Source organism: Pongo abelii, chromosome 13 (genome assembly GCF_028885655.2).
Source record: "Pongo abelii isolate AG06213 chromosome 13, NHGRI_mPonAbe1-v2.0_pri, whole genome shotgun sequence".
In the NCBI taxonomy this organism is placed as follows: domain Eukaryota; kingdom Metazoa; phylum Chordata; class Mammalia; order Primates; family Hominidae; genus Pongo; species Pongo abelii.
This window is the reverse complement of record NC_071998.2, coordinates 128,149,138-128,159,920: the sequence shown is the minus strand read 5'-3', so window position 1 is coordinate 128,159,920 and position 10,783 is coordinate 128,149,138. Positions and strand designations below refer to the sequence as shown.

Here is a 10,783-nt window from a genome sequence, read left to right as displayed (position 1 = left end):
CTCTCACAGTGTGGAGGCACAAGCTCTGCCCTGGACACTCTGCCAGTGTGACCCTACCCCCATGTTGGGAGTGAGAGAAGGGGGCTTTCTGGGTGGCCAGACCCCAGGAAAGGGGCCTAGCCAGACCAACCCCAGTCCAGCTGCCTGCAGCTGCACCCCAAGGGCCCTGGCTCAGCCCAGCCAGACAGAGTGTGGACAGAGGGGCTTGGGTGCGAGTCCAGGAAAGCTAGGACAAGTCTCTGCTGTGGGTTGGCAGTGGCCCCGTGATTGATGACATGTCTGGCAGGCCTAGGGGAAAAATCCTCAGCCCGGGTGCATCAGGCCAGAGCCTGGCTGTCTGGAGCCCTCCAGGAAATGACCCCCCAGGCTGGGGGACATCCGAGTGATTGTGCCAAACAATGGACAAGGGGGCTGGAGTCTCAGAGCCGAAGTGCCTTCCGCTTCCATCTGCTCAGCCCAGAAGCAGGTGCACGCAGGTGGTGGCCTGGGCTATAAAGCTGGCCCCTTGGGGCTTGGGGACTCAGCACCAGGGGCTGGAGGGCAGGGGAGGGGATGATGTCGTTCCTGCTCAGCGCAATCCTGGCCCTGCTCTGGGCGCCCACAGCTCAGGCTGAGGTTCTGCTGCAGCCTGACTTCAATGCTGAAAAGGTACCAGGGGCCTCTGCTGTCCTGCGGTGGGTGGGAGCTGGGCCCCTGCCGGAGACAACGTGATAATTGTGATAACTGCCTTCCTGGGGCGCTTGCTCTGTGCCCGGCCAGGCACGTGCTATAGACCCGCTCTGCGCTTAATCCTAAACCAACCTGTGAATGGATTATTACGGCACCCACTTCACAGCTGGGAACTGAGGCTCACAGCTGCACTGTGACCTGCCCGAGATGAGTTCCTGTCCACCTGGGCTCAGCTCACACCCAAGAGATGGCCACTCCGAGACCCCTTGCTGTGTGACTTCTGAGTTGTCCCCTGGGTCCCTGGGCAAGGAGGGCCCTGCTGCTGGTTGTCCTGGCCTCAGGGTGACTAAGCCCCCGGCAGTTCTCAGGCCTCTGGTACGTGGTCTCCATGGCATCTGACTGAAAGGTCTTCCTGGGCAAGAAGGACCACCTGTCCATGTCCACCAGGGCCATCAGGCCCACAGAGGAGGGTGGCCTCCACGTCCACATGGAGTCCCTGGAGTGAGCTGCCTGGGCTAGGCTGGGGAGCCGAGGTAGCTGGGTGCCATGAGTGAGCCGGCTGTGCACCCCCAGGGCGGACGGCTGTAACCAGGTGGATGCCGAGTACCTGAAGGTGGGCTCCGAGGGACACTTCAGAGGCCCGGGTAGGTCCTGCCTCATCCGCCTTCAGGGGTGCTAGATGCCGCTTCTCTGGGGGTGACGTGGGGCTGACTTTCCACCCGGGTTCCAGCTGTCCATCCCAGTCTCCAGCCCCCTGCCCGCCCTCCCCGCCCCTCCTCTGTCCTCGGGGAACAGGCTCACAGCCCAGCAGCAGGGGCAGGCATGGGTGGGGTCGGTGCCCGGGCCCATCCACTTCTCCAGCCTGATCGGCCGCCTGCCTCTCCGCAGCCTTGGGCTACCTGGACGTGCGCATCGTGGACACAGACTACAGCTCCTTCGCCGTCCTTTACATCTACAAGGAGCTGGAGGGGGCCCGCAGCACCACGGTGCAGCTCTACACTGAGTGCCTGTCCCACCTCCCCGCACTGGCCCCTCCCCCACTTCCCACAGGCCCCGCCCCCACCCGTTCTGCCCCCCTCCACCCCCCCCCCCGCCCGCCTGCCGGCCCCGCACCTCCTCACAGGCCCCGCCCTACCTCCTCCGCCCCCCGCCTTTTAGGCCGAGTTTAGGCCCCGCCTCCTCATCCCCGGGCCCTCCGCTTCTGGTGCTGCCCCGTGCCCTCTCCTGCTGCGACCTTCTCACACACTCCTGGCCTGGCCAGGACCAGGTGGGGTGGGAGCTGGACCCGCGGTGCTTTGGATGTGGAGGAGGTTGGCTGGCGGGGTGGGGCCCGCGGTGCATGCTCCTCTCTGGCCTCCTGAGAGTGGTGCCCCGCGCTTCCCTGCCTGGCCTCGCTGCCTGAGTTCTGGGGCTGGGGCTGAGGTTCTTTTTTTTTTTTTTGAGACGGAGTCTCACTCTGTCGCCCAGGCTGGAGTGCAGTGGCGCGATCTCGGCTCACTGCAACTTCCGACTCCCCGGTTCAAGCAATTCTCCTGCCTCAGCCTCCCAAGCAGCTGGGACTACAGGCGCCCACCACCACGCCCAGCTAATTTTTTGTATTTTTAGTGGGGACGGGGTTTCACCGCGTTAGCCAGGATGGTCTCGATCTCCTGACCTCGTGATCCGCCCGCCTCGGCCTCCCAAAGTGCTGGGATTCCAGGCGAGAGCTTCTACACCCGGCTGGGGCTGAGGTTCTTTAACTCCTGGGGACTCCCCGGGTGGAGCCGACGGAGTGAGGCTGGAGGCTTCCAGGCTGCAGGGAAAGATGCTCAAGGGGGAGTGGGGCCCAGGAGGACAGCCAGACCACCCCAACCTCCCGGACATCTTGGTGTGATTTGGGGAATGGGGCCCCAAGTTTCCTTCAGCCAGGCAGGAGCTTTATGCAGTGCACAACCTGCCCAGCCCAGGGTGGCGGCCTTGCTGTCAGCCCTCAGGGAGGTAGAGTGAGGCCAGGAGACCCCCTACTGCACTCCTGTGAGCTGCTGGGTTCACAGTGACCTCTGCTCTGCCCAGGCCGGACCCAGAACGCGAGTCCCCAGGCTCTGAAGGCCTTCCAGGACTTCTACCCGACCCTGGGGCTCCCCGAGGACATGATGGTCATGCTGCCCAAGTCAGGTACCCTGGCAAGCCCTGCCCGTCCCACGCCCTCCAGCCTCGCCCTCCCTTCCCATGAGCCCACCCTTCCTTCCCCTCACAGCACAGGAAGTGTGCGAGCAGCAAGTGGTCTTCTCTTCTAGGGGTGGGCTGGCAGCCCCTGCAGCCCCTATCCCATCTCCCCCAGAACAGACTATGGGAGAGGCTTTGGGCAGCGCTGGGAGGGAGGCTCTGGGCTCTATTCTCTGGGGATGGTGGAGCTGTCCAGTGGCCCTTGGCACCCAGGGGTTGGGGGCTGCGGGAAGCGAGGGCAGTCCTGGCTGTCAGCATCTCATAGATGTCTCCTCCCCACAGATGCATGCAACCCTGAGAGCAAGGAAGCGCCCTGACACCTCCGGAGCCCCACCCCAGCCCTTCCCAGGTGGGTTCTCCAGGCCCTGCACGGGCTGCCCTGGTTGCCTCTCCCCTCCCTATCGCAGCTTGATGTCTGGTTGTGTCTGCCGTATGCCCGCCCCGCTGTTCTGCCTGGCGACCACATGCTTCAGACCTCAGCTGAGACATCACCTCTCCCAGTAAGCCTCCCTTGATTTCCTAAGGTACCCATCACAGAGTACCACAAATGGGGCGACTTAAAACAGCAGAAGTTTGGCCAGGTTCAGTGGCTCATGCCTGTCATCCCAGCACTTTGGGAGGCCGAGGCAGGCGGATCACCTGAGGTCGGGAGTTCGAGACCAGCCTGATCAACATGGAGAAACCTCGTCTCTACTAAAAATACAAAACTTAGCTGGGCGTGGTGATGCATGCCTGTAATCCCAGCTACTTGTGAGGCTGAGACAGGAGAATCACTTGAACCCAGGAGGCGGAGGTTGCGGTGAGCCAAGATCGCACAATTACAGTCCAGCCTGGGTGACAAGAGAGAAACTCCATCTCAAAACAAACAAACAAACAAACAAAACCAGCAGAAGTTTATCTCTCCCAGTTCTGGAGGCCAGAAGTCCAAAATCAAGATGTCCACAGGGCTGGTTCCTCCGGAAGCTCTGAAGGAGACTCCCTCCCACACCGCCCCCCAGCTCCCACGGCTGCCGCTGTCCTGGGCGTTTCTTGGCCTGTGGAAGCATCAGCCCTGTCTCTGCCTCCGTCCTCCCACGGCCACCTTCCTTCTGTGCATCTGTGTCCAAACTTCCCTCCTAGTGTCTGTGCTGCTGAAGCAAGCACCCCACGGCCCTCTTCTTATGAGGACGCCCGTCCTTGGATTCAGGGCCCGCTGTAAATGCAGCACGATCTCATCTCCAGATTCTAAACTAATGGTATCTGCAAAGACCGTTTCCAAATAAGGCCACGTTCGGAGGTTCCAGGTGGGCCTGAAGTTTTGGGGACACTATTCAATCCACGGCTCTGTGTCCCCGCTGTATCCACATGCCCCTGGCTCCCTCCCCAGGGCAGCGTCCTGCCTTGGAATTGTGGGATCCTTGTCCTCTCTCACAGGGCCCAGGTGGGCAGACCACAGCCTTCGCGCGCAGTGCCCATCACAGGAGCCACGTGCGGGTGGGGTCTTGGGGAGACCTTCCCCCTAAACCAGACGCTGGAAGACCGCCGCGTCCCTCGCCGGGGCTCACCGCCAAGAATTTGGACACAATCACACGTCACGTGTCGGACATGACAGTCACCGGCGTCTGGAGGGACACTGGCCCTTCCTGGCTTGGTGGGAGGAGGTGGGGGGCTCTGAGGCAGGGCTGTTTCTCCTGTGTTTCTGCTGTACTGCCGCTGCGTTTCCTGCATCTCTGCGCCTCTCCATGAGCTTCGCCTCCACTCCCAGGGTCCTCTTCCTGGAGACTCGCTGTCCTGTCTGGGGACACGGGCTGTTCAGCTTTGCACAAGTCTGCACCAAAGTCTCCCTGCACACACCCGCTGGGTTGGGAAACATGGGGGTCAACACCAAATCACCCTCCTCTAGAAGGTTCTGTGGGCAGAACATGTAGCCCCATCCCCCCATGATCTTGAAGAAGCAGCTTTCGGGGTAGAGTGCCCCGCCTGGGCCACCACGGGTGACCGTGGAGGCTGTGGGTTCTGTGGTGGCTTCATGGACATTCCGGGGCTTTCTTGCCACGCAGCCCTCTTCACCAAGGAGCAGGCAGAGGCCGTGGCTCACTGCCACTCAGCTAGGGACTGGGGCATGGTGCTGGGTCCTCCCCCGCCGGGGAAGGTGGGGAAATGCTGGAGCCAGGGACGGCCTCTGGGGCAGCCTCTCGCCTGGGGCCTGTGGGGCAGCAGTGGTAGCTGGTGTGTGTTTCCAGGTTTGCAGGAGTTTTGGGAGCAGAATGAGCTCTCCCTGGCCTGTCGGTGGTGGCTTTGGAAGAGTGATGCCCAGCTTGTGGGGAGCAGGAAGGATGTTTGTTGCGGGAGTGGGTGATGGAGTAGGCGTGCATTTTCTACGCAGGTGGAGCCAAAGCAGCAGGCGCCTTCGCCCCTGGAGTCAAGACCCACAGCCCTCGGGGACCACCTGGAGCCTCTCCATCCTCCGCCCCCCACCTGTGGGATGCCTTGTGGGATGCCGCTTTCTATTTAATAAACAGATGCCGCAGGCTTATGGCCCTCACCTCTTTGGACATGCCCTGGGGGAGGGCAAAGCGGGCCCCTGCCTGACCCCAGCACTGCTGGGGAGACTGAGGCAGGGAAGCAAGTGTGAGAGGGCCCTGGCCGAGGGAGCAGGAGGCAGGGGTGAGAGGCCCTGGGGAGGGGCAGGGGGCAGGGGTGAGGGGCCCTGGGTGAGGGGGCAGGGGACAGGGGTGAGGATCCCTGGGTGAAGAGGCAGGGGACAGGTGTGAGGGGCCCTGGGGAGGGGCAGGAGGCAGCAGCCACTCTTGGCCTGTGTGGGGGCTGCACCCACAGGAGGAATGGAGCATCCTGGCCCAGTCCCTATGGGTCTGCAGTGCTGTGGGGAACTGGGCACCCTGTGAAGACGGCCCGGCCGCTGGGGCTCTGCTGGGCACACAGGCCCGGTGCGCGGGGGGAGCTGGGGGAGCTGCAGGAGCCTGGGGAGTTAGGCCCACTTGGGGCCTAACTCCCCCCCCCCACTGATATGATCGTGGGCACCTGGTTTACACCCCTGAAAATGAGTCACCGTTGTGGCCAGGGGACTGCCAGCCAGCTTGAGAGCTCCACAGCAGACCCACAGACATAGGTAGGTACCCCGTGTACTCCTCGTTTCAAAGATCAGGAAACTGGCCTGGCACGGTGGCTCACGCCTGTAATCCCAGCACTTTGGGAGGCCGAGGCGGACGGATCACCTGAGGTCAGAAGTACCAGACCAGCCTGGCCAACATGGCAAAACCCTGTCTCTACTAAAAATACAAGACTTAGCTGGGCGTGGTGGCGCACACCTGTAGTCCCAGCTACTCAGGAGGCTGAGGCAGGAGAATCGCTTGAACGCAGGAGGCAGAGGCTGCAGTGAGCCGAGATTGTGCCACTGCACTCCAGCCCGGGCGCTGGAGCAAGACTCTGTCTCAAAAAAAAAAAAATCAAGAAACCGAGGCACAGAAGGGTTGGGTAACTTATCCAAGGCTGCACAGCCAGGAAGAGGCAAGGCTGGCTGCAAGCCTGGGTGATCAGGCTCCAGGGCCGGGCTCCGCACTGCCCGCGGGTGGTGATGTCTGGTGCAGCAGAGGCCCTCCCCACTGTCACTCTGGTCGCTGGCGCTGTGCCTCTGGCCTCCGGAGCTCTGACTGCCCACTGTGTCTGGCACACATTTCAAAGGGCCGGGCGTGGGGGTGGCACAGGAAAGTGCTGGAGGCTCTGGTCCGTTGCCCATCAGTGCCCACAGCCCTTGCAGCGCAGGCCAGAACGAGCCCAAAAGAACAAGTGTTATGTGGGGTGGGGGTCACCAAGCCCCAGGTAGTGTGGGTGGAGCTCCTCTTCCTCTCAGGCCCCCAGACGGCCCCAGCAGCGTCCACCGCTGTCCACACACCAGGAGGGTGGCTGGGCAGGCTGCTGTCTAGGCCAGGCTAACCCCTGCGGTGGGCGTGGGTGTCACCAGGGCCGGATGGCGCTTATGCAGAAACCCACGTCTCTGAGCAGCCAGCAGCCAAGCTGTCCTGATGACATTTCCGGGTGGGCGCACAAGCCTGCGCTGTCCGTATATAATCGGCCCAGGCTGTGCAGCAGGGGAGCCCGGAGCCAGCCTGCGCTCTGTCCGTATATAATCAGCCCGGGCTGTGCAGCAGGGGAGCCCGGAGCCCGGACCCCGCCATGGAGGCCAGGCTGCCGTGCACCATCCTGGGTGTCCTCGTGGTGCTCCGACCACAGGTGGCAGCAGCCATGGAGGAGCTGGACCGGCAGAAGGTGGCTTCTCCTTCTTAGTTGGTGGGGCTCCTCCTACACCCCCAGCCCCGCAGGCTCAGGGAAGGAGGTCTCTCCCGGTGTGGGGAGCTCGTGGGGACGCTGGTGCCTGGCTAGACACTTCCTGTTAGCGGTATTTTCTTCTCTGCTGAGTCTGTGCTGGCAGCTGGGCCAGAGGCGCGCATTAGTAGGCCCAGAGAAGGTAGATGCCGGAGACGAAGATTCTTTCCTCCCGAAAATGATCAGGTTTTTAAGAGTCTCAGCGGAAGTCCCGGCTCTGGGCGGGTTGCTGAGGGCAGGAGGCCCCTCCCCTGGCGTGGTTGGCAGGCTGGCGAGGCGCTGCCCGAGCCACCTGTTCTCTGGCGTTTCTCACTCCGCCGCGCCCTGCAGGCTTTCTCTTCCAGGACCCTGCTCCTGGGTCCTGCCTCCGAGGTCAGGCAGGGCCTGTGGTTCCTCCCCACATGCCCCAAAAACCCCAGGGACTGTTCCGCGGCTCTAGATGGCCCAGTGGGGAGGGGCCGCCCTGTCGGCATTGCTGTCTGATGGCCTGAAGGGACCGCTTGGAGGGACACATGCCTGGGGACAGTGGGCTCACAGATGTCTTGCTGCTTTGCCACCGAGCCTCACAGCCATCTGCTGACCTCTCAGAGCCCAGCAGGCCCCTGCCCGGGGGTTGGTGGAATGCCCCTGGGGGTCTCAGACCCACTGCTCAGCTCTTGGCCAGGCTCTGTATCTCTCTAGATTGGAGGATTCTGGCGGGAAGTCGGTGTGGCCTCCGATCAAAGCCTGGTGCTGATGGCCCCGAAGCGGGTGGAGGGCTTGTTCCTCACCTTGAGCGGGAGTAACCTGACCGTGAAGGTCGCATATAACAGGTAAGAGGCCTGGGGGCTGCTGGAGAGGAAGAGGCACGCACAGCCGGGGACTGGACATGGGTTGCTGCACCCGCTGCAGTGTGGGGTCTGGGGTGAGTGCTGTCCCGCTGGTGGGCCAGCACTGCGTGTGCCCCTCTGCCTGAGCCCTCGACCCCCAGGCTCCTGGATCTGCATTTTATCCCAAATATAAGCATAGTGTTTTAATGAAGCCCCGTGAACTTAGAAGGAAGGAAAAGGGGTGTGGGACAGGTGGCTGGCTGGAGGGAACAGAGTCCCCAGGGGAAGGCCCCACCTGGCACATTCCCCGCCTCATCCTGCTCCAGGCCCTGGGATGCTCCACAGTGCTGCCTGTGCCCTTCCTAAAGACACAGCCCCACTCCAGGAAGGAGCCCAGCAGGCGGGACACAGGCTAGCATTTTCCCAATGGGCACTTTGCTGCCTTTCAGCTCAGGAAGCTGTGAGATAGAGAAGATCGTCGGCTCAGAAATAGACACTACGGGAAAATTCGCTTTTCCTGGTAAGTGCAGTTGCCCTGTGATGGCAAGTGGAACCCGGCTGTGCACACAGCTAGGCCTTATTGTTCCCCATGCTGTTCCCTGCACTGTTCCCTGCACTGTTCTCCATGCTGTTCCCTGAACTATTCCCTGTGCTGTTCCCTATGTTGTTCCCTGCACTGCTCCCTGCACTGTTCCACATGCTGTTTCCTGCACTATTCCCCATGCTGTTCCCTGCACTTTTCTCTGCACCATTCCCCATGCGTTCCCTGCACTGTTCCCTGCAATGTTCCCCACATTGTTCCCCATGCTGTTCCCTGCACTGTTCCCCATGCTGTTCCCTGCACTGTTCCCCATGCTGTTCCCTGCACTGTTCTCTGTACTGTTCCCTGAACTATTCCCTGTGCTGTTCCCCATGCTGTTCCCTGCACCATTCCCCATGCTGTTCCCTGCACCATTCCCCATGCTGTTCCCTGCAGGGTTCCCTGCACTGTTCCTCATGCTGTTCCCTGCACCATTCCCCATGCTGTTCCCTGCAGGGTTCCCTGCACTGTTCCTCATGCTGTTCCCTGCACCATTCCCCATGCTGTTCCCTGCAGGGTTCCCTGCACTGTTCCTCATGCTGTTCCCTGCACCATTCCCCATGCTGTTCCCTGCAGGGTTCCCTGCACTGTTCCTCATGCTGTTCCCTGCACCATTCCCCATGCTGTTCCCTGCAGGGTTCCCTGCACTGTTCCTCATGCTGTTCCCTGCACCATTCCCCATGCTGTTCCCTGCAGGGTTCCCTGCACTGTTCCTCATGCTGTTCCCTGTACCATTCCCCATGCTGTTCCCTGCAGGGTTCCCTGCACTGTTCCTCATGCTGTTCCCTGCACCATTCCCCATGCTGTTCCCTGCAGGGTTCCCTGCACTGTTCCTCGTGCTGTTCCCTGCACATTTCATGCCCCAGACCTTCCCATTCTCCCACCAACACACTCGATCATCCTTTGAAAGCTTCTGTAGTGTCTCCAACCACTCAGGTGCTGGGACTGGGTGGGGGCAGGCTGGAGTTAGACCCTGCAGACCCTGGCCTTCGAGGTCCGTCCCCCTCAGAGGTCTCCCCCAACGCCATGGCCGGCTCCTGAAGGCCACAGAGAGATCCACGTGCTGGACACCGACTACGAGGGCTACGCCATCCTGAGGGTGTCCCTGATGTGGCGGGGCAGGAACTTTCGCGTCCTCAAGTACTTCAGTAAGCTTGGCCCTGGGGGGCTCTGCCCAGCTGCCGCCCTTCCAGGGACTGCCCGCCCAGCCCCCCTGTGCCCCACAGCTCGCAGCCTTGAGGACGAGGACCAGCTGGGGTTCTGGAAGTTTCGGGAGCTGACAGCAGACACTGGTCTCTACCTGGCGGCCCGGCCTGGTGAGCCCAGGGGCCTTGGGGTGGCGGCTGGGCTGGGCCCTGTGGGCTGACTCTGCAGCTCCTCATGCTGGCCTATCCCGCAGGGCGGTGTGCCGAGCTCCTGAAGGAGGTGAGCCTGACCCCCGACCCTGGCCTGCGCTGAAATCCCCAGGCCCCTGGCCCAGTCCCTGGCCCTGTCAGGAGGCCCCCGTGGCTCCACCTCCCGGCCCTGGGATGGGGCCTGTTCACCCCTTCCTGTGAACAGGACACCAAACACCACCAGTGGGCAGCTCCAGAGATGAGTCTGTCTCTTGGTTTGGAAAGAGCTGGAGCCTCCAGGGTGGTGACCCTAGGCTGCCAGGCAGGGACCCTGGGAGGCTGGGGTCATGGGGTGCAGAGCTGGGTGGGGCAGGGGAGCAGAAATGGCGCCTTTTCTTCGGTGTTCCGTGCAGGACTGCCGGCTGCTTCTGCCCCTGAAGGTCCCGTCGGGGGCGGGGCACGCATCCTGCGGGCGCTGCCTCAGGGCTCCCATGTTGGGTACTGCAAGAACCCAGTGTCTCCCTCACCTCGCTTTGTCTTGGCCCTAGAGGTTGGGCCTGTTACCCCATTTTGCAGATTCAGAAGGCGCTCAGGGAGCTGGGTGCTTTGCGCAAAGCCAGGCAGCGAGGGCAGAAGCCCCCGCCACGTGGCCCTCATCGCAGCCCCGTGGGGCCTCCAGAGACCACACGGGCCTGAGCCCCTGCACTTTTGTGTCACAGGAGCTGATTTAACGGAGTTCCTGCCTCAGACCACGAGGTTCAGAGCGCCCGCCCACCCTGGCCCCTCCTGGGCACCCTGCCCACCAGGTCACCTGCACCTGCTCTGAATAAACTGTGAAGTCAAGCCACTGCCTGATGTGTCTT

General features: G+C 62.2%; 2 protein-coding genes across 4 annotated transcripts; both read left to right on the top strand.

Annotated features, from left to right (window-relative positions):
• Window positions 1-517: 517 nt before the first annotated feature.
• Window positions 518-5,499, top strand: LCN15 (lipocalin 15). The gene is given in 7 exon segments (XM_024252804.3): window positions 518-648; window positions 1,031-1,170; window positions 1,243-1,313; window positions 1,558-1,668; window positions 2,722-2,823; window positions 3,157-3,223; window positions 5,240-5,499. Coding segments are annotated over 6 exon segments (555 nt in total). The 5' UTR covers window positions 518-552; the 3' UTR covers window positions 3,192-3,223; window positions 5,240-5,499.
• Window positions 5,500-6,411: 912 nt separating this feature from the next.
• On the top strand, window positions 6,412-10,783 carry LCN8 (lipocalin 8). Of its 3 annotated transcripts, XM_063714127.1 has the most exons (8): window positions 6,744-6,974; window positions 7,028-7,140; window positions 7,879-8,009; window positions 8,456-8,526; window positions 9,630-9,734; window positions 9,813-9,902; window positions 9,986-10,011; window positions 10,640-10,783. In XM_063714127.1, the coding sequence occupies exons 1-8, from the start codon at window positions 6,842-6,844 to the stop codon at window positions 10,649-10,651; spliced, it is 681 nt and encodes a 226-aa protein (XP_063570197.1). In that variant the 5' UTR covers window positions 6,744-6,841; the 3' UTR covers window positions 10,652-10,783. The 3 variants fall into 3 exon arrangements, 2 of the variants coding, with proteins under 2 accessions (XP_063570198.1, XP_063570197.1); XM_063714128.1 differs by lacking the exons at window positions 6,744-6,974; window positions 7,028-7,140 and adding an exon at window positions 6,412-6,535; XR_008510163.2 differs by lacking the exons at window positions 6,744-6,974; window positions 7,028-7,140; window positions 9,813-9,902; window positions 9,986-10,011; window positions 10,640-10,783 and having other exon boundaries at window positions 7,578-8,009; window positions 9,523-9,690.